The sequence below is a fragment of the Calliphora vicina genome, chromosome 3 (genome assembly GCF_958450345.1).
Source record: "Calliphora vicina chromosome 3, idCalVici1.1, whole genome shotgun sequence".
NCBI lineage: Eukaryota > Metazoa > Arthropoda > Insecta > Diptera > Calliphoridae > Calliphora > Calliphora vicina.
Window position 1 is genome coordinate 58,098,021 of NC_088782.1, and position 22,456 is coordinate 58,120,476.

The 22,456-nt window shown below is 34.4% G+C and overlaps 1 protein-coding gene across 1 annotated transcript; it reads left to right on the plus strand.

Annotated features, from left to right (window-relative positions):
* Positions 1-2,682: 2,682 nt before the first annotated feature.
* On the plus strand, positions 2,683-22,201 carry ndl (serine protease nudel). Its single transcript, XM_065505832.1, has 18 exons — positions 2,683-3,562; positions 3,833-4,798; positions 4,869-5,340; positions 5,404-6,094; positions 6,163-6,666; positions 8,609-8,942; positions 9,106-10,279; positions 10,684-10,783; positions 18,021-18,090; positions 18,153-18,266; positions 19,348-20,134; positions 20,198-20,389; positions 20,455-20,936; positions 20,998-21,156; positions 21,220-21,352; positions 21,426-21,533; positions 21,592-21,720; positions 21,784-22,201. Exons 1-18 carry the CDS (start codon positions 2,683-2,685, stop codon positions 22,199-22,201), a joined length of 7,713 nt encoding a protein of 2,570 aa, XP_065361904.1.
* Positions 22,202-22,456: the final 255 nt, after the last annotated feature.

Consider the following 22,456-nt stretch of genomic DNA (forward strand, 5'->3'; position numbering starts at 1 on the left):
GATATTATTAAAAGAATTAATGATTCTCTGGAGAGAAGAATGCGTTTATTCGATCATTTATCCAGATTTTACTGGTCTCCTGTTCTCCTTTCTTTCCTTGAGATTTAAATGAAGTTTGTATGAAATCAGTAGTTTACTCCTCAAGAGAGGAGTTAGAATTCGTTCGAATTTATGGTGTCAGACTAACAGCTCTGACATCTGATTTCCAATGTCTTAATCTCCTCGATATTCTCACGCATGCTAAATAAATCAGGAGTGCTGTAGTCCCAATACACTAATTCTAGATCTTATTGAGCAGTGACCATGATTCAACCTAATCACCTAGCAAACCGGGATCGATTTTTAAAATTCTAGTAGCTTTTAGCCCTATAATAGTGGCCGATTGGAGGTTTTATATCCTCTACCCTCACCTTAAAAACGCCATATCGTTACCCTAAACGTAACAGTGCCTGGGTACCCAGCACATTGCAACTATATATAGAATATTTACCCTAGTAAGGCTTATCCTTAACTAAATTGGATCTACTTAGAGCCTTCAATAGCGTTTGCCTACACAAAGAAAACAGATTCGTGATAGCAACCGAATTTGTTGCCAATCGAATGATTCTGTCTTAGTGACCGAATTTTACAGTTGTGGCTACAATATTTTGGAAGGGGAAACTAAAGTTTGGTTGCCTCAACTGAAATTCTTCTTTATCAACTGACTTTCTGTTGTTAGAACTGAAAAATTCTATGTGTGCAACCGAATCATTCGATTGTCAACAAATTCGGTTGCTATCACGAATCAGTTTTCTCTGTGTATCGACATAATAGTCACCATTTCGCTAGTCCTTTGATCCTAGATCTTTGAAACACACTCAATTCATCGGGAAGTCTATATCCTTTTACTAGTCTCCTCTATGAAGAACCCAGCCCATTTGCCTAGCTCCATCTTTCCTTCGTCAGTGAATACTGGCCACCTATCAAACAGTCGGATGAAAGCCATGGTTTTGTTTCAGGGAACGATATCGGGGGTGTAATACTAAAATTGAGTGCCGAGATCATGTAATCCATCCAAGGCAACTAATTTTTTACAAAATCCTAATGTGACCCTCCCGCAATGGTGTAACACACTTATAGAGTCTTAGTAAGTTTCTTGCAGTCACTACTGCCACATATTCTTCAAAAGTCAGTAGGTACAGCATGATATTTAAGGCCACCTAAGGTGTGCTTCGAATAGAACCAGTGATACCAAGTGAGGTGTATCTCTGAGTCTTATCGAGTCTCCAGTCTCAGTCAGTCAGTCTTCACTATGAACACCCTAGGCCATGTGCATAACTCCAACTTTGATCAGTCCGTGAATACTCGCCACTCCTCAAACAGTCGGTTGGATGCAAGCCATTCATATTGGGCATGTAATAACAAAATCGAGTGCCATGATCATGGACGGTGACCCTTCAGTAATGGTCTAATTAAGCAGATTTATATATTCTTAGTAAGTTTCATGCAGTCACTACATCCACATATTCTTCAAAAGTCAGTAGGTACAGAATGATATTTAAGGTCGCCTAAGATGTGCATTGAATGGAACCAGTGAGGCGCATCTCTGAGCCTTATCGAGTATCTTCCCTTAACTGCCCACTCTCAAGGCTTTCACCAGACAGTGAATTCTATAACCTTATGGTAAGTGGACTAATGTCGGTTTTCGTGGGTTTCTTACTTCCAGCCCAAGCAGAAAGTTACCTAACGATACATATATGATTTTACTGTTAGTAGATATAAATTTTGGAGCATATGGCTTCCACAAAGCATCTCCATCCTACACGATTTGTTGCAGTTGTTTTCGCGTCTTCCCATGTAAGATTGCAATGTCCTAGTTCTAGCGAGTAGCGTGCGTCTCTATGTATTCTTTGGTCGACCACGGCTTCTTGAGGCTTCCACTCTAGCGCCATCCTTGTTTTACTTTCAGTATTCTTTCTGATAGTATGACCGATCCACCTCTATTTCCTACGTTTTATTTGTGTTAGTATGGGTTTCTCATTGGTAAGGTTCCAGAGATCCGTGTTGCTGATGTTGTTAGGCCAGAATATTCGGCATATGATTCTGAGGCACTTGATGAATACCTGTAGTTTTTGCGTGATGTTGTTCGATACTAACCAAGTCTCACTTAAGTACAACAGAGTAGACTTCTGGATTTTTGTGTGTTTCTCCATACTAGTTGTAGTCTACGGAATACGGCTCTCGCTTTATTGAGCCTGTAGGTTTTATTAAACTCTCTGATGTAGATCTACCAGTCGCTCGAGTGGTTTAAAAGAAAGACGACAGGATAATAGGTCTAAAATTCATAGGTTTTGAGTGGTTGGTCTTACCGGCATTAGGTATAAATACTACCATGATCTCCCTATACCTCTTTATAAAAATGGACACTGCAGACTTTGCTTCTATACAACTCAATTATGATCACAACATTGAACGATATTTACTAAAGATAATTTTTTTAAATTCTTGTACAGAACTTGAAAATCCACGCTCTAGATCACATAGAAAATGCAGCCGCTTAATACTAACAAAAATATTTGCCTTGTCCGTAATTGTATTCCTTATAATTCTTACATCAATTATATATCATGGGATAGTACTGGAGCGTATGGGTAAGTTTAAAGAAAAAGTGATCAACCAAATAAGCTATAAATTCTTATTGACATGCATTTCACAGATAAGTTAAGGCAAATTGTGGCCTTAAATATGAAACACTATCAAATTAAGAATCCCACAAATAAGGATCTCAAATTACCACACCACTTGCAGCTGATAGCCGATTCTCAATTGAATAATATGGAACTCATACACGACTTTGACATTAATGATGAAGATGGTCGCAGTTTACATATACAGCATAAGAAATTTCGATTTATGAATAGAAGATTTAAAAGAGAAGAGACTGAGGAATTTGAAGAATTTGATGCATTGGATCCTCTGCAAATACCGCCCGATTTGGACTCCATAGATCCCATAAGGATGCAACAAAATTCATTAGATTTAAAGAGTCTATATGCAAAAGTAAGAAATAAACGTACCAAACAGGCTATTAGTAAATTGGAAAAGGAATATAAGCGATGTAAAAAGGAATCGAATGGCAATAAGGATTGTATGGTGGCTTTTATGCGTATGTATAATTTGGCACGCGAGATCAATGAGAAAATGGAAAAAATGAAAGCAATTTTTAATGATAGCGAACTATTATTACAAGCCAATTCCAGCTCAAGTAGTAATGAGTCCAAGGAAACCATTTTAGAAACCACCACCAAGGCAGTCAGCGAAACCACAGAAGTAAGTGTTACATTCACTGTGGAACCATCTACTACCGATGACAATAGCACCAGTAAAATATCAAAAGCTGAAAAAATTAAACCCAGTAAAATCAGTTGGATTTTGGATGGCAATGAATACAATAGCTCCGAAGAAGAATTTGGTGTAATGCCAGAAATTAAGGCAGATAATAACACTGCAAATGCTACAACAGCTAAGGAGAGCTCAACAGAGTCTACAAAACTAATAACTACAACCACTGAAATAATTCATAGTATTGAAAATACTTTAATAGAAGAGGATAAAAAGAAGTCCTACAGTGTATTGGTTTTAAACTCCACAAGTGCGAAATATGCTACAACTCATGCTCCAAGTATTACTGCTACTAAAAATAAAACTGAATTTGAAAGTTTAAATCAAACAACAGCTAGTGTAACTACAGATGGACCCTACCTCAACTCAACTAAAGCCGAGGAAGAAAAGTTTGAAAAAATCAGTTGGATATTAGATGGTGAAGACAGTGCGGAAAGAAACAAGTCAATAGCTTCAACCACAACAAATCCAAAATATATTACTACTTATTCCCCAAGTACTACAGCTTTGGGAACTAAAAATATCACTGAATTTAAACACACTACCGAAAGTTCTGGAACAGATGGTCCCTCCACTTCCACGACGAAATTCATAGAAGAAAAATATGAACAAGTAAGTTGGATATTAGATGGTGGTGATAGTTCGGAAAATATTGTGATCACCCATGATCATTTCGAGGATGTTCGTCACACTACTGTTAGTTTAAAAAGCACAAGTGAAGCAAGTAATACTACTGCGATCAGTACAACTCTCAGCTCTACGTCCTTAACGACAGCCGTTGCAGAGACCACCGAAAACATCGTTACTACCTCTTCAACAACTGAAAACGATTTGGAACGTAAATTACAATTCGATTGGATTTTAGATGGCGAAGAATTAACAGCTGAAATAACAGAACATTACAATAGCTCCACATCCACCACCGAGATACCCTTAAATGCAACCTCTCCTCAATACCCCACCAAACCCAAGCCTATAAAATACAGCTGGATTATTGATAGTGATGCAAACAGCGCTGAATCACATACCACATCAAAGCCATTGACAACTTTGCCACATGATCGTGTAATAAATGTGGAGAGTGAGAAATGTAATGGCACTTCGGAGGATAGCACTTGTCAATTGATATCGTTAAAAAGCAAACCACGTTTTGGCAGCAATGAAGATCATCCTTTAGATAATCCAAGCAGTTTGGAGAATATGCTAGAGAGTTTGGAAAGAGTGGCGCCGGTTACCGAAAAAGTGAAATTGAATAAAACGTTTGATCCTCTAGATCGCAGCGAATGGGAAAAGAAGTTTCAGCAGGGGACTTTGAGTAATCAGCAGGAAATTATGGATTCATTTGGGGAATTGGATGCTAAACATATTGCCAAATTTGGTCCAAAATTGAATCCGGTCAATCCAAATAATTTTGGAGGTAAGTGACTTGAAAATACATTTTAAAGGAAAACAGTAAAAATAGATTAATTTTTAAAACCTCTTCTTAGCCGATAATCAATTTATGACACTGTGTGAACGCATGGCCAAGCGAATGCGTGATAAGGGCTCATCCCCAACCGGTCCCCAGCCTCAACAGCAACAACAGCAACCACAGCCTGAACCCGATCCAGAATCATATACGCAATCGTCTGCAGTGCAATTTACTAGTCGTGGTCCTGTGGGCGGATTTCCGGTAACAGGCGAAACCATGAAAGCTTCGGCTCAGTTCATGTTTAATCCAAATTTTGGCATGCCCACAATACCCGTCTGCTTTTATGTTTCACCGGCTAATTTGCGTATGGTTAATCAAGTGCCGCTGTGGACGCCATCATACTTTGGTATGCCAGGAGGAGGAGGTTTCGGAGGCTCGAGTGGTGGTGTCATGGGTGGTGCTGGGGGTCCTGGTGGTATTTTCTTTGTACCACAAAATTTTGGAACGACTGGTAATTTCTTTGGTCATACTACTGGTACCGCTCAAGGGTAAGATTACATGTGATAAAATTAATTCAAAATAGTATCAATAAAGGGATTTTTAATTAACAGTGGTCAAGGCAATATACCAAATATATTTTCCAAAAATGCTTCGCCTCAAAAACAACAACAGCAGCAACAACAGCAGGGACATCAGCAAAAACAATTATTTTGCACATACATGCAAAATCATGGTAATTCTGGCAGTTCGGGTGGTGTGGGTGGTGGTGGCGTAAGTGGACCTGGTAATGCTGTAAGCGGTCTTGGCTTTTCAAATGCCAATTTCAAAATGCGCACCGGCAATTCTAACAATTCTCTATCTTCTGATATTATCTATGCTTCCTACGCTGATCTACCAGATCATTTGGGTCACGAAGATCATTTCAAGTGTGAACTGCCGGGACAGTTGGCCTGTTATGGAGGCAACGAATGTATACGCGAAAGTTCATGGTGTGATGGCTCTGTAGATTGTTCGGATGGCAGTGATGAGGCGGCCTGTACTTGTCGTCAACGCATAGATGAGGATCGTGTATGCGATGGTTATGCTGATTGTCCGATGGCTGAGGATGAAGTGGGTTGCTTCGGCTGTGCTGAATTTATGTATTCGTGTTATGAACATCCTGCGGAATATGATATGAACAATCGGTCGACCGTTTCCATGTGTTATAGTAATTTGGAAAAGTGTGATGGTTTTACAAATTGTCTAAACGGAAAAGATGAAATGGAATGCAGTTTGATAGTTAATGATATAGCTCATCATATGGTAAGTTAATCATCATCTTATAACATATAAGTGTATGCAGACATATGATGAAGTTTATTCCATTTTAGTCCCATTCCGTTTCCACTTCAGAGGGTTATCTTTATCGTAACTATCGCGGCGAATGGTATCCTGTATGCAACAATGGAGAAAATTGGGCTCTAGAAGCTTGTAAAAATGAGGGTGGTTATTTTGGTAAACCCAACATGACATTCAGGCCACTATCCTTGCCAGGACCTTTCATAGAACCCACCAACATTGGTAATGCCCATTTTCCTCAGTCGTGTCAGAAACGTGATAACCAAGATGTATTGGGAGACTATGTAGCTTATGTCAGGTGTACGCCTACAAAGTGCGGAATAACTAAACGTTCAACGAATTTGCTAGCACGAAAATCGAAACGTTTTGCGAGACTTCAGGCAGCGGCAGAGCTGCAAAAGAAACGAGAATTAGACAATGACGCTGGGCGTATTGTTGGTGGTACATTTAGTAAACCCATGGAATGGCCGTTTGTTGTGGCTCTTTATAGAAATGGAAATTTTCATTGTGGCGGCACTATTTATTCAGCACAATGGGTGAGTCAATTTTTAATTTTTACTCGTATTCGAATTCTGAATAAAATTCTTATTAATGTGTTGTTTTTCTATAGCGAACGAGTACTTTGAGTGAAAATTTAACTTGTGTTTTGTTATTGTAACAAAAACAAAATATGTACATGTAAAATTTCCACTCAAAGCACTCGTTCGCTATAGAAAAACAGCACATAACATGAAAATAATATGAAAAAACTCAAAAATCTAAAATCCTTATTAACTTTGTAAATAGGCATTTAATTGAATAAATGAGCTCGATCTGTGATCACTCATATTTCTGACCAAAAGTCGACTTTTCATATGAAAAAACTCAAAAATCTAAAGTCCTTAATAACATTGTAAATAAGCGTTTAATCGAAAAAAGGAGCTCGATCTGTGATCACTCATATTTATGACCAAAAATCGATTTTTCATATGAAGAATTCAAAAATCTAAAATCCTTAATAACATTGTAAATAAGAGTTTAATCGAAAAAGGGAGCTCGATATGTGATCACTCATATTTCTGACCATAAATCGATGTTTCATATGATAAAACTCGGTTTTTATATGAAAAAACTCAAAAATCTAAAATGCTTAATAACATTGTAAATAAGCGTTTAATCGAAAAAAGGAGCTGGATCTGTGATCACTCATATTTCTAATAAAATATATTCCCGAGTAGGTATCCTAATTCGTATTTATAAAGATACTAGCTGAACACGGTCCGCGTTGCTGGCCTTTAGAAAACATCTGTTTTATATTGCATCTCGGTCTCGATTTTAATATACAGTGTCGGAAAAAGTCGGTAATTCAATGTTAATACATGTGGTGGCATTTCGGCTGGTTCCAATGAATTCAAAAATTCAGTAGGATAATTGACGACTTGTTCTTCGTTCATTACTGTGTCAATCGATTTGTATTTTATTGTTTCGCCACTCACTTTCAATTGTATTTGGTCATCGAGCTTGTTAACATCATAATTTTTTGATTAAAAGTAGATTTCATATATCAATGCACCTAATATGCAAGAGTAAACAAAATTGTTTATCACAGACCGAAAATCAAAAATCTGACTTTACACTGTTACCCAAAAGGCTTTTCTGAAGTTTCCTTGAAAATTTCATCAAAATCGGTCCAGCCATTTTTGAGTCCACACGGAACATACATACACACATCCATTTTTATGAAATATAGGGCATTAGCGGTATAATATTAAAATTTGATTTTTACGCACCCCTTCGCCCACAGACCGAATATCAAAAATGTAACTATACAGTGTTAACCGCTGGGCTATTGTGCAGATTCCCTGAAAATTTCATCAAAATTGGTCCAGCCGTTTTTTATATATATAGATGGTATTAGCGGTATAATGTAAAAATTTGATTTTGCCACACCCCTGCGCCCACAGACCGAAAATCAAAAATCTTACTTTACAGTGTTACCCGATAGGCTATTCTGAAGATTCCCTGAAAATTTCATTAAAATTGGTCTAGCCGTTTTTGAGTTCATTCTGAACATACATCCATTTTTATATATATAGATGAAAAATGTTTGTATGAGAAAATTCGAAAATCTTCTTTAAGAAAGCACCGAATGGACCTAATGTAGTATTTTAGGTGTCTAAAGCCATATTCAGAAAATTTCCTTTCTAATGATACCAGTTTGGAGCTAATCGGTTGGATGGTCTCAGAGTCTATAACGGACATAGGTAGAAACATTTTTTGTATTTAATATATTAAGATAGATAGATAGATTATAGAGTCTATAGGCAGTAAATGCCGCGGTTGAAATAAATCGTACCCGTGTTTAAATTTCAGGATTGTGTTGGTTTTACGATTAATTCTGACTGATACCTGTAAAGTTATTAAAAACCTAACTATTATTTGAATGAAGTTATTTCAAATCTTAAAATTTAAATTAATACTGTGTGTTTCCTTCTACAGATTATCAGTGCTGCTCATTGTGTTATCAACTACCATAAATACTATTATGAAGTTCGTGCTGGTCTACTGAGACGTTCCAGTTTTTCTTTATCAACTCAAATACAACCAATTTCTCATGTGATCGTACATCAGGCCTATGAACGTCGAAGTATGCGCAACGATTTATCGTTGTTACGTTTGGTTAAGCCCTTGCAGTTTAATCGTTGGGTTAAGCCGATTTGTCTACCCGATTTAGGACGTTCCACGGCGGGAGAAGATTGGATTTGGGGACCAGAAGCAGATACCTTGTGTACGACCGTTGGTTGGGGTGCTATTAGGGAGAAAGGACCAGGAAGTAAGTTTAATTAAACGTTAGTAGGTATGATATTTAAATGAATGGAGCCTGCACAGAACTATATATTCAACAACTTAAAGACAATGAATCAAAACAAAAACTCTTACTTGTTTTGTTTTTAAGTATTAAAATATTCCATTGTTCTTTTAATATTCCTCTCTAGGTGACTCTTTACGCCAAGTAACCGTACCCATTCGTAAGGCCTGTACTGAAAAAGAAGATCAAGAAGCTGAAGATATTTGTGCCGGTGATCCGGGTGGCGGTCGAGATGCCTGTCAAGGTGATTCCGGTGGGCCACTGTTCTGTCGCAGTGTTAGCAATAGTGATGAATGGTATCTGGCTGGTATAGTCAGTCATGGAAATGGTTGTGCTAGACCCAAAGAATTTGGTGTCTATACAAGAGTTGCTTTGTATTTGGATTGGATTGAAATGGCAATTCGCCCGGAGTTTTTGCCCCAAGTACAGCCACATAAAATGTGCCCTGGTTACGTGTGTGTCTGGGGTGGTAAACGTTGTATACCACAAAGAAAACGCTGCGATCGTATTGTTAACTGTTTGGGTGGTGAAGATGAAGTGGGTTGTATTTACAACTTTATACCAGATTTAGGCAGTACAAGAAATACTACCACAACCGAGAGTGATTATCATCCCGAGGAGGATGGTAAAGAAACTACACCTATTAGTATAGTGGAGAATAATTTGGAAAGGGTTGTTGAAAAGGATGAGGCCATTGTAGAAAATGCAACAACAACAATGGATAACATAGAAACTAGCACTAATTTTGAGACCCCCTCTACTATTGAAAATGAAGTAGAATCTACTTCGAATATAGAAAGTTCATCTGCCAGTATTAATATTACCACTGAATTGCTGCAGTCTACAATAACCACTGATATGACAACTAATGAGCCTAAGGATTCTACCGAATCCCCCACTGATACTACTGAAACTAATTTAGTCACCACTACTGTGGTGCCTAGTTCTACGGATGATTTAGATAAATTCACCACATTGGCAGTGCAACTATTTGAAAGCTCTACTGTTGGCAGTATTTTGACTGAAGGTACTACATTGCCAAGTGTTGCAAGTAGTACCCAGGAAATTGAAACTGAATCTACTATGGAAATTAAAGTGGATTTTATGAGCGATAGTACAACGGATGCTCCTAATGCAACAATGACGACTTATGTCTCGGTTATTACTACAACCGAAAGTACTTTTATACCAACAACGTTAATAACGACAGATGCTCCCACAACCACCGATTATACAATTGAAACAAATTCCACAACTCCGGTGGTGCCTAAGAGGTCAGCACAGAAATTTATATGTCACAAGTAAGTATGTTGAATTTAATACAGTGTTCGAGTTTGATACTCTATTGACGTCTACAATTTGAAATTTGTTAATTAAAGCTCATAAAAAATGGGTTAATGTGATGGTCACAGATAACACAGATATGAATCAGCTGGTTGCAGTAATATGGCAATAGGAAAGAAACAAAAGAAAATGTCAAAATGGTTGAGGTTTGGAAAGATGGACAAATATATAACACACTCATTGCCTCTTGAAAATTTTATTTTTTCTCTCGCTCTGTAAAACCACAACCATTGAAAAGAACATCAAAATAACTATACGGTTCGATATTACTTCTTTGTAGACTGTCATTTGTTTCATATCTGTAATAATCTGTGGTGAGGGTTTTACTTCTAAAAAAATATATATTCTGTCATTCTTGTAGGATATCTCAAATTATTGACATTTCGCATCGTTGTGATCGTATTGTAGATTGTGAAGATGGCACCGATGAAGATGGCTGCAGTTGCCGGGATTATTTAAAGGTAAAATTATGAAATTTCAAACAAAACTCAATAAGAACCAAAGCCCTAAAAATTCAAGCATTTGAACATTTTGTTAGAATTTGATTTGAATGCAAATGTAATTATGTTTTACAATTGAAAAATAACAAAAAACATATGATTTGAATTTATGTCTCCTTTTTACTTGAGAATGCTATTGAAATCAAGTGTAATACAACTGTAGTTCAATTGCTTGACTATAATTCAAAGCTTGAATTACACTTGCTTTCAACTTAAACTCCAGTAAAAATTCTTATTGGGAATATTAATTTTTTATCTATATAAAACTAGAATCAAGATTTATAAGAGTTTTACTCGAAAACTCTTATAAATCTTGATCACTATCAGTATTTTATTTAGTACTAAAGGGTGGGCAAAAATTTAAGGTTAGGATTGGGTTCAAATTTATTTTCACTCAATTTGGATTTTGGCAGAGACCATATAAGTCGAGTTGAGTTCGAGAGTTACGGCTTTCTATATGAAATTATAGGTCAATTGGTAGTACTAGGACACCTCTAGCACGTCGGCAGAATTACTCTACTTTCACAAAAATGTGAACCATATTTTGCAAAATTGCTTCGCTTATCTTGTCAATTCAGCACCGAATTTCATCATTCAGAGCATCAGTTGTTTGTGGTTTATTCACGAATACCCGGTCTTTCAAATGACCCCAATGATAATACACCAGCGCACAGTGGTATAGAAAAAATAGAGAAATAAATCTGTAACTTCTAAACCCTTAGTCCGATTTTAATGAAATTTGATATGCGCAAAGAAGAATTGTTGTCGTGTTTGTTTGTTAATTATCGCTTAATAACTTAAATTAAATTTTCAAAATTTTTACCCACCCTACTCCAGTCTTTTAATAATAGCCAGTCCAGATATTCCCGATTTTCTCCATTTTTCTTTTATAGGACTATCAAAAAATGTATATGGGCAATTCCATATCACCGTACGTGATATTTGTACGCGTATAGAGTGGAATAGATTTTGCAAAAATAAGAGTATCTGAAAAATAATTTGGTCTTTATGTTCCGTACTATATTTTAAAATAATAAAAAGTTCTTTCGAAATATTGTTGTACAAAATATTGAGCGAAATAAGGGTATATCGTACGTGACATAAAACGGAAGTCATTTTGAGGTACATGTAGTAATATGCGAAAATTTTGGAATCGTGAGAGGCGTTAGGTTTTCTTTTAATTTCTTACACTAAATGAAATATTTTTCCTTCACACTCCATCATATTTAAATAAAAACAATCTTTGGATGATTTTATAATACAATTTAATATCGTACGTGACATAACGTACGTGACAGATTTTTCTCTTATAATAAACCAATATATAATTCTGTAAATATATCGAGCCATAACCGCCAAAAAGACGTAAGCGCCATGATTATCAATTTTCGTTTTTTGATAAATATCGATAGTTCTCGATCATTCGCATCATCTCATAAAATACCATCGCTGTATAATGTAACGTTATGATTTTACAGCAAAAACAATTTAGACGTAAGTACAATTTATTGTTTTTTCTACATATTGTTACGTTTTAACCTTTTCAAAACGCTGGTTTATTTCCTTTAAATAAACCGGATACTTTTGATTGCAAATAAAAGACGTTTAGTAGATTAAAAATTGTAACAACTCTTTATTTATTCAAAATGTACAACAACCACAGAATTAAATAGCCACTCAATGTTTTTATACACGTTTATAAATTCTCAGAAATACAGACACAATTTATAATGTACACGAATTTACTTGAAAAACACAACACACTTTAAGGCACTCAGTTGATGTTTATTCGAAAAACGTCTCTGATAAACTGACTAACGACTGCAACCTCTGCCACTATTTATAACACTGCCATCTGCACTCTAGATTGCTCTTTAACTGTCAAAGTTCGAATATTCTAGATCATACGCCATCTGTGGTGTACTTTCTACAATGTTATTTAACTGAATATTCGAATTCAAACAGCGTTGCCAACTTACGATCAATGGTCAACTGAAAGCTTTTATTTAATGATGCCCACAGATATGTTACAGTTTGCTATTACAGCACTGTTATTTGAAAGCATTATGCTACTTTTAAATCAGTCCTTAAAATCGTTATATTTGAATTCAAGTACAATTTCGTAACAAAATTTTGTGAACAAGAAGTGGTGCTTACGTCTTTATTAGTTTTAACAAATTAATTAATATTAGTCTTTTAAGGTTAAAAACGTTAATTTGAATTTGTGTAAATGAATATAATTTGAACAATATAAAAAAATTTAAACATTAAGTTGTGTTTTTAATAAAATTGGAAGGGTGTAACTGCCAGCGAAAAAGACGTAAGCGACATAAATAAACGTTATCTTGGAAATTTTTGTACTGTTATTGTGAATACTAGACTTCATTTTATATTTTTCTTAAGTTTCATCAAAATCGGCCCAAAAATATATAATATTTCGCTATCTTTCCATGAGAAATTCCAAATATTGAAAAAATTGACCTTTGACCTTCACGATTTAAGGGTTAAAGTTTTCCGATTTTAGTAAAACTTTCAGACTATATTTAAAATTACCTGGACTATATTATTCTGAATAGCTTTTACTTAAAAATCATTACAGTAATGAAATTCTGGTCATTCCCCAAAATATGGCCAAAAAATTAGTTTTTCTCGAAAATCGCAAAATTTATATCGCAGGTACGGAAAAACTATAGGAGGTATTGACATACTTTTTTCACATTTTTATTCCATATTATGATGTCAATAAATCCCCATGTGATGATCAAAAAATTCTGAAATTTGTTTAACAAAATTTTTAAAAATTTGAAATTGGAGTTTTGAAACTGCCGTTAAAAAAATTTAATTTTTTTGATCATACCTGCGAATAGGTTAACGGTATCCTACGAGGACAAAAACTCATATACAAGTAAATATGGATATATTTTAAGTAAAAATAAGCTTTTATTTTAATATTTCTCAAAATATGTTAATTTTGTTCCTACATTTCATGTTCTAGTGGCCTGAGACACGTTAATGGCCTGGCGAATTTTTAATAACTTTAACATTTTTTCACCAATTTTTGTCTTTTATATCTTATTATAACGACAATTACGTACACATTTCGATTCTTTTAAATTAAATTGTAAAAGTCATTATTTATTGGCAACATTTTTACAAAAACTGAAAAAATTGCATATTTTCCCCTTGTAAATGCACCTCAAAACTTCAGCGTCGTTGCGCCACCAGTTAACGTTATCCTATCATCCTAATATTTTACACAATGTGTTTCTACAATACATAGAACAATTCTAGAGGGGGGGACGGTCAAAATTCGCAATTTTATTTTTTTGGAGCACTCTACTGTGCATACATACTCAATTTGACGGTAATACTTAAGCTGAATTCACCCATGAGTTTCTGAAACATTTTTTGTTCGGAACAATTTTTTTTTTATATGTAGTTTGAAGTCTCTCTCAAAAATAGAATGTCAAACTACATATAAAAAAAAAATTGTTCCGAACAAAAAATGTTTCAGAAACTCTTGGGTGAATTAAGCTTTAGACTTCAACCAAGTGTTTCAGTCGTGGTAGCGAGGCGACCACGTTCATCCAAAAAACGTCTATTTTTTATGTTAAATTCAAATTTAGGGCAAAAATCCTCAAATCCCTTAGTCGATATCAAAATATAGTAACCCATTTTAGGTGGCTAAATATGCTCCTAATTATTTTGTAAAGGGTTCCGATAACCCCGCCCCTGGTATCGATATTATAGCCAAAAAACTAAAAATTTGTTTTTATTTTTCCATTTCCATTTCAATATTTTTCCATTTTCATAAATAAAAATTTTATTTCAATTTGAAAAATTTGCATCTTTGCAAAAATTCAATATAAAGCATTTTTTTTTTGGCATATTTTTCAAAAAATTATTACATGAATTTTTTAACTGTCAAAATTGACCAAATACACCACAAACAAATTAATCTTGGTCCTTCCGATTTCGATCATATTCGGTAAGATTTAAGGTCACAATTTTGAAGATATTGCGATAAAATTTGGTACATAAATATATTTTTTTTTGGCCCAAGTAGGGAGCCTATTAAAAGTGGCAAAAATAGGTCCATTATTATCGCCATTTATGATCCGAATGAGCTGAAATTTAAAATGTAGATAGTCCTTGAGAAGGTGTACAAAAATATGCTTTTATCTGTAGGTATCTCTTTTAGTTCAAGAGATATTTAAGTTTAATTTTTTTTTAAATTTTGCTCGATCTTTTTTTTGTATATTTTATATATGATTGCGATAAAATTCTAAAGAAAATAAAATAAACCTGTACCGCAAATCTGTAACTTTTTAACGACAAAATTTTGTCGTTAAGTAATCAAAATTCGTTAGTTAACAATATTTATCGTTAAGAGATATTCCGAATTAAATTTTACCGATTATTTTCGTTAAAAATAGTCGGTAGATAACGAAATTTGTCGGTAGGTTAACGACAAATAAAATGTTCTAGTTAAGCCATAACGATAATTGTTTAGGAGTTAGTTTTGTAAAATAAATATTCGAAATAAGTTGTTTTTTGAAAGTACGGTTGGTCAACTTTTTTGTGTTTGTTAGATACGGACTGATTTGGGTTTTTAATATAAAAATTAACATGCTTTTATATTTTTAAGATAAATTTGGACATATATTTGGTCAATTCACAAGGTCTCTTATCAGTCATATTGTCATAATGTCCTAACATATCTCGTCTCGGCGGCTCGGCTTAACCGACTCTTAGGCATTCGGCGCAGGCCTTTGCTGGCTGGTTACGATAACACAATAAACATAGCATACATAGTAGTATTAATTTAGGACTTTTTTAGCTTAAAAAGCAATAAAAACCATTGTGAAATATTAGGACATTATGAGACCTTGTGAATTGACCAATTATATTTATTTTGAAAAGCAATACAAACCACTACGAATTTATCTGCAAACACGAAAAAATAGTAAATATTTTTATGATTTTTTAATTTTAAAAATATTGACATTTATATTTTTAACTATGTATATTCGTCGTTAAAATGTATTACCGAGAGATATCGTTAACTTCAAATAGTGAATATTAAATTCGTTAAAGCAATCGATAGTTTTCGTTACTTAACGACATCGGTAGGAAAGTATAAAAAGTTACAGAATTGAGGTACTGATAACAATTATTTCGTCCCTATAAAAAGTTACACGCATCCAAAGTTGAAGCATCTTTTTATATATTTCAACTTTGTATGCGTGTGTTTTTTAAGTTTTTTCCCAAAAAAGACCCCATATTTTTTCTTTTATAAAAAACAAATTTTCTTCGTGGCTATATAAATTTTTTATGATCTGGAAAGAGAACATAATGCAAAAACGTATAAAGTAAACTTTCACTAACTTAAGCGGACATTGTACCCCCCAGCCCTATCCAAACTTGGCCAATTTTGAAACAAAATTTTAGGTTTGAGTAAAACATTCTAAAAACCCAAAGCACCGATCCTCAAAAGCTCGTCATATTGGTATAGCCCTATATATTGTTTATATACATACAAAACGTTTTTACTATCATACTGTAAATAACGTCAAAGAAAACTCAGTTTTTAGAACATATTTTCCCCGTTTTAGGAATTTTGATGTTTGAAAACAAAGAATGGCAATATTAGTGATGCCATTGACTTAAGAACATTAAGATCTATATTACTTCCAAATTTGACTGTGATGTCTGTAACTGTTCAAATTTTACATTAATTCAAAGTTTTTATTTTTCTTGATGGAAAATCACCATTTATAATATAGTTAGTTTTTAATGTAAAATACGTCCGAAAAAACACAAAATTTATTCATTTCACTAAAATGTCAATCTCCAAGTCATAAGGTTTCCATCGATATCAAAAAAAGCTTATATTTACTCTTCAGAAGCTCCACAAACCTTGCCCACCTTCAAAAATTTGATGTTTTTTCATATCTTGCATCAAGCCGGTCTTGCGTGATCAAGATTGGATAAAGTGATGCGCCCGGATCATACCGATAATGATTTGCCCATTCTTCGTTATTCCAGCACAATAGAGAAGTATACACTCGAACATACATTTTTAACAAAAAAATTTTGTTTTAGAGTGAAAAAATTGTAAAAAACTAAAATTTTTAAGCTACAAAGTGATTTTTGAGAGCCTAGAATACCTAGATATGGTCGGATTGCATTGATATGTTCACAAGAGTTATTCAGATTTACCGTAGCTACAACTTTGCAAAATATTGTTATTGAAAAATTAGGAGTCCCTGGAAGTTATTCTAAAAAAAGTAAAAAAAAATACTATTTTAACAAAAAATCTTTGTTTTAGCGTAAAAAAATAGTAAAAACGAAAATTGTTAAGGTACAAAGTGATCTTTATGTGCTATTTAGAGTGACTAGACACGTTCAGAATGCATTGATATGTTCTCAAGAGTTGTTCAACTTTACCGTAGCTACAACTTTGGTAAATATTGCTAGTGAAAAATTAGGAGTCCCTGGAAGTTATTCTAAAAAAAGTAAAAAAAAAAATGTTTCAACAAAAGTGCACGAAAAAGCTATTTTTTGGAAACAAATTTTAACAAAATTTATTTGGCGGACTCTTAGCTATATTATTGCCATATAAAGTTAAGCCGTATCACAAAGTCTGAATTAGCTGTTAACCAAAAACTGATGACACCTTTTTTAGAGGCCCCATTGATTTTCAGAAACTTTGGGGGCCCATAAAAAAAATCGGTCACCAAAATGGACAAACTGAGTATAGGGTTTTACTACCCTTTCGTAGTAGAGTCGAACCTATACAGTCATGGTTTTGTGTTTTTCCAAAAGTCTTCATTTGTTGCATAGTGTAATTAGTCATAGATCCCATATAAGATCCGCTTTCGAAAATCACTTTAACGTGCATAAATCTCCTAAACATGTTGGTATACACATAAAATTCAACTTTCATATATACATAAATCACACGACCTAATTTCATGGTGATCGGTCCATAATTGGTCATAGCTCCCATATAAGGCCCATTTCGAAAATCACACATAAATACAATTGATTGAAATTTTAAAAGAAAAATGTTTTTGCTTTTTTACTTAGTCGGTCGGGCTTGACCGACCATACTTCTTACTTGTTTTACTATTAATTAGAATTTAACTACCACTAAAGGCAATGGTCGGTTTTTTCTACTTGTTTTAAATTTTAGAACCAACTTAGCATTTTGATATGTGATGGCAAACCGGATTGTGAAGATTTAACCGATGAGGATAATTGTGGTAAGTTTGTTTAAATACTTTTCAATAAATAGTACAAAATTTAAACATTTTTATTTTATAAGGAAACTGCAATAGTGATGAATTTTTGTGCCCTCTATCGAAAATTTGCTTGCCGCTGGCAAAACGTTGTGATAATTCCATTGATTGTAAATTCAAAGAAGATGAACAGGATTGTTGTAAGTACATATTTAAAAGGAATTTAGATAATAAGAGATATTTATAGTGAAATTTTAATTGATAACGAAAGTTATTTCGATGGTAATTACAAGTGTTCGCAGGTAATCGTACAGCGAATCGAACTTTTCTCGATTGGACTTCTATTAAGAGTTGTGATTATAAAAATAAAAATATTTAAAGTTAGATTTTTGTTGTAAAATTCGATTTAATCGTAAAACAGACAGATTTAAGCAAATAGGATATTATGGTCCTTTGATCCCTTTGCCTAAATTCGATTTTTGTAAATACATTTTTAATACGATAAAATTAATAGAATTAAAAATGTATACGATAAATTTACCCTTATCAAAACGTTGGTTTATTTTCTTTAAATAAACCGGATACTTTTGATTGCAAATAAAAGCCGTTTAGTAGTTTAAAAATTGTAACAACTCTTTATTTATGTAAAATGTACAACAACACAATTATATAGTCACTCAGTGTTTATTTATAAATTCGCAGAAATACAGACACACTTTATAATGCACACGAATTCACTTGAAAATACAGCACACTTTAAGGCACTCAGTTGATGTTTATTCGAATAGCGTCTCTGATAAACTCACTAACGACTGCAACCTCTGCCACTATTTATAACATTGCCATCTGCAATCTAGATAATTCTTTCACTGTCAAAGCTCGTATATTCGAATCCTAGAGAACTTTCTACAATGTTCTTTAACTGTCAAAACTCGAATATTCGAATTCGAATATACGAGTCACTGCAAACATTCAGCGTTGCCATACTTACGATCAATGATCAATTCAAAGCTTTTATTCAATGTTAATAATGCCCACAGATATGTTACAGTTTGAGAGGCACTGCTATTCGAAAGCATTATGCAACTTTAAATCAGCCGTTGAAATCGTTATATTTGAATTCATGTACAATTTCGTAAAAATATCATAACTCATTATTATACTGCTCCATCCAGTACTGATCTGTAAAAACACTTCAACTACTTATTTTGATTTATCGATCCGAAGTAGTTATGCTATGGTTGCAATATTCCCAATAACATTTTCTCTTCCGCCACTTAGTTGCCCTTACCAATGGCAAAGAAATCAAATTAGATTCGAGTAAACGACCTGAACTACAAAGTGCCGGCATATTTTCCCGTAACATCAACGGCATTTGGCGCACCGTCTGCACCCATGAGACAACATTTAGCGAACACAATGCCAAAACTGCTGCTGAAGTTTGTGCCCTATTGGGTTTCAAAGGTTTCAAATTCTACAACACCACAGAACCGGACAAACATCATCACATTGTGCCAATTAGTCCGGAAATACGGACAAAATCAAGATTTAACGAAGATGTTCTATCCATTATCAGTGATAGTTTACAGTTCTTGTATTTTGGCAAAAATATATTGCCCAAAGAGTTAAAAACCAATTTAAGATCAATACGTATTGAACAGTCTAAGGAATCGTGTTTGGGTCTTTACGTGGAGTGTCATGCTAAATCTAATCGTACCGAACCGTTTAAAACTATTAGTGCGGGCCAACAGAAACCTCATACAGATATGAAAGTTCATCACATAAAACCGGCTCTAGAAACCCACAATAAACCGAATGTTTTTGTTAATCCCCATTTGCCCACTGTGGTGGTACAGAAAAAGGAAGAAATTTTACAGAAACTGGATAAAGTTATCGATACAAAGAAGAATATAACAATTTTGGTGGATAAAAATCTACACGAGGCCATAGAAGAACTACACTGGCCATGGTTGGTGGACGTGTATGCAAATGGTAAACTTTGGTGTTTGGGAGTGCTGATGGATAAACACTGGATAATGGTGCATGAAACTTGTAATTTTGGTATAAGGTGGGGGTGTTGGTTTTAACTTGTTTTGAGTTTGGAATTAATAGTATTTTTCTTTCAAATTAGATTTAATTTGGATTATGTGGCGGCGTTGTTGGGAGGCGGCAAAACTAAACATACTCTGCACCGAAGTAATCACGAGGAAATCCATCGCATAGATTGTTCGGAAGTTGTACCGAATAGTGATGTTTTACTGTTGCATTTGGAAAGGCCCGTTCGTTTTACACATTTTATATTGCCAACATTTATACCAGATGGGTAAGGAAACCTAGAGCACTTCGTTTAAAATGGACTAATTCAGTTTTAACTTCTTATATTCGTAGATCCCATTTGGAAAATCATCCCAAACATGAGTGTATTGCGGTTTTGCATGACAATTCACATGGTCGGATTAAAACCGTTTCTCTAAAGGAACAAAACGATGACAAACTATGTCGTAGCACAGCTATGGGATGCTATCGCCTAATTGAGAAAACTCCTCCCAAGAAATTATTAAGAGAAACTAGTCTTAGTGCCGAAGATGTAGCCAGTATATCAGAGGAAGTGACGATACGCGATTCACAAAGTTCCGAAGAGAATGAAGTTGTCTCCAAATACACCACCTGTACACAATTTGGTAGCAAACATGTTAATGCCACGGGATTGGAGCCTATAGATCAAGGTATTTTAGTGTGTCGCAGCAATGATACGGGTTGGTATCCAAATGCTCTATTTTCCTACAACAATACGAATTGTAACAGTTTTAAGCAGGCCTTTGCTATGCGAACTTTAGAAGTGGCCTATAAGGCAATACATGAAATATTGGGTAAGAAATTGGTCTTCTGTGAGGGGGTATATTTAAAATAAGCTTCTCTATATTTCTTTAGAGACTTCCGAATGCAAATTTGCTCATGATGTGCCATTGTGTGCCGACTTTAGATGTCCTTTAGGTTTGTGTCTGAATGCCAGTCAAATTTGTGATGGTCGATTCGATTGCCATGATGGAAGTGATGAAAAACCTAAGATGTGTAAACGTCTTAACAAAAGTAACTCATAGACATTTTGGGAATGTAACAGAGTTTTAAATTAATTGAATTTTATATTTACAGCTTGTGGTCCTTCGGAGATGAAATGTCGTACTTCGGATAAATGTTTGCCGAAAACCAAATTTTGTGATCATATAGCGGATTGTGAAGATTTAACGGATGAGCCCACAATATGTTCCTGTTTTACATATTTAAGGTAATGCTGCTAAAAAAAATTAAACCAGCCAACCAATCAACTCTATTATATGTATGTATGTATGTGATTTTAGGGCTACCGACCCCTCCAAGATATGTGATGGCGTTAGAAATTGCTGGGATAAAAGTGATGAGAGTCCAGTTTTATGCAACTGTACCTCAGATCGTTTTCAATGCGGACAGTAAGTTATAGTAACTTTAAAACTCTTTAAAAACTTACAATTATCTTATAAACTTTAGATCCTCAAAAGATTGTATACCTCGGGAATTTGTGTGTGATAAGGAAACGGATTGTCCTAATGGAGAAGATGAACGTTATTGTTATGGTATTGAACATCCCATTGAACAAACTGATGATCTACAACAAAAGTATTGATACCCAAAACAATTGAAAATATTTACTAATTTTCTTTGAAAAAAAAACTCTTCCAGGCAATACTTGAAACCCCCCCAATATGGCCAGCTTATAGAGCAAAGCTATGGTGTTTGGCATACGAAATGTTTTCCAAAATCCACACCACCCGATATGTCGGAAGTAAGACAAATATGCCAGAAATTGGGCTACAGTCCATATCGTCAGCCCAGTTATCGCCTAATCGATGATGCTCTCAACGATGTAATTTTCACCAAAGAATCACCCGATCAACGTGGTCGTTCATTTAGCAATGATCCGTTGGCAGGGAAATATCGCAGCTCAACTAAAGCAGTTATAACAACAAAATTTTCACCGCTGCTGCTTAACGAACAATTGACACTGTTTGTTAAACCCAGTCGTCCGATAGCGGAGTTGGTGCGTTGGAATACTACGGATTCGGAGAAATGCTTAAGGTTAGAGATAAAGTGTTCGTAGTTGAAAAGTAGTTAGAAATTGTTTAGAATTTTAAATTATTTGAATGTTAGTTGTAGCGAAACGTTTTTGTACTTTTTTGTAAAATAAATTTAATAAATTTTACTTACTAATGTGAGAATACTATTGGAACACATAGTCATCTGGTGGCTAATTGTCGCATTCGTAATCGAAATAAATTTTGAATGCTTCGTTATTGAATGTCATCTTTATAAATGTCTATACATCTAATAAATGAATACCAAAAACAAAAAAAAA

What these genes read in the sequence shown, in the direction of transcription:
- ndl (XM_065505832.1), top strand. Translation starts at nt 2,683, where the DNA reads ATGCATTTCACAGATAAGTTAAGGCAAATTGTGGCCTTAAATATGAAA. An exon ending in CAGAAATTTATATGTCACAA is followed by an intron (nt 10,280 to 10,683) that starts GTAAGTATGTTG and finishes TCATTCTTGTAG; the next exon opens with GATATCTCAAATTATTGACA. An exon ending in GGCAATACATGAAATATTGG is followed by an intron (nt 20,937 to 20,997) that starts GTAAGAAATTGG and finishes ATATTTCTTTAG; the next exon opens with AGACTTCCGAATGCAAATTT.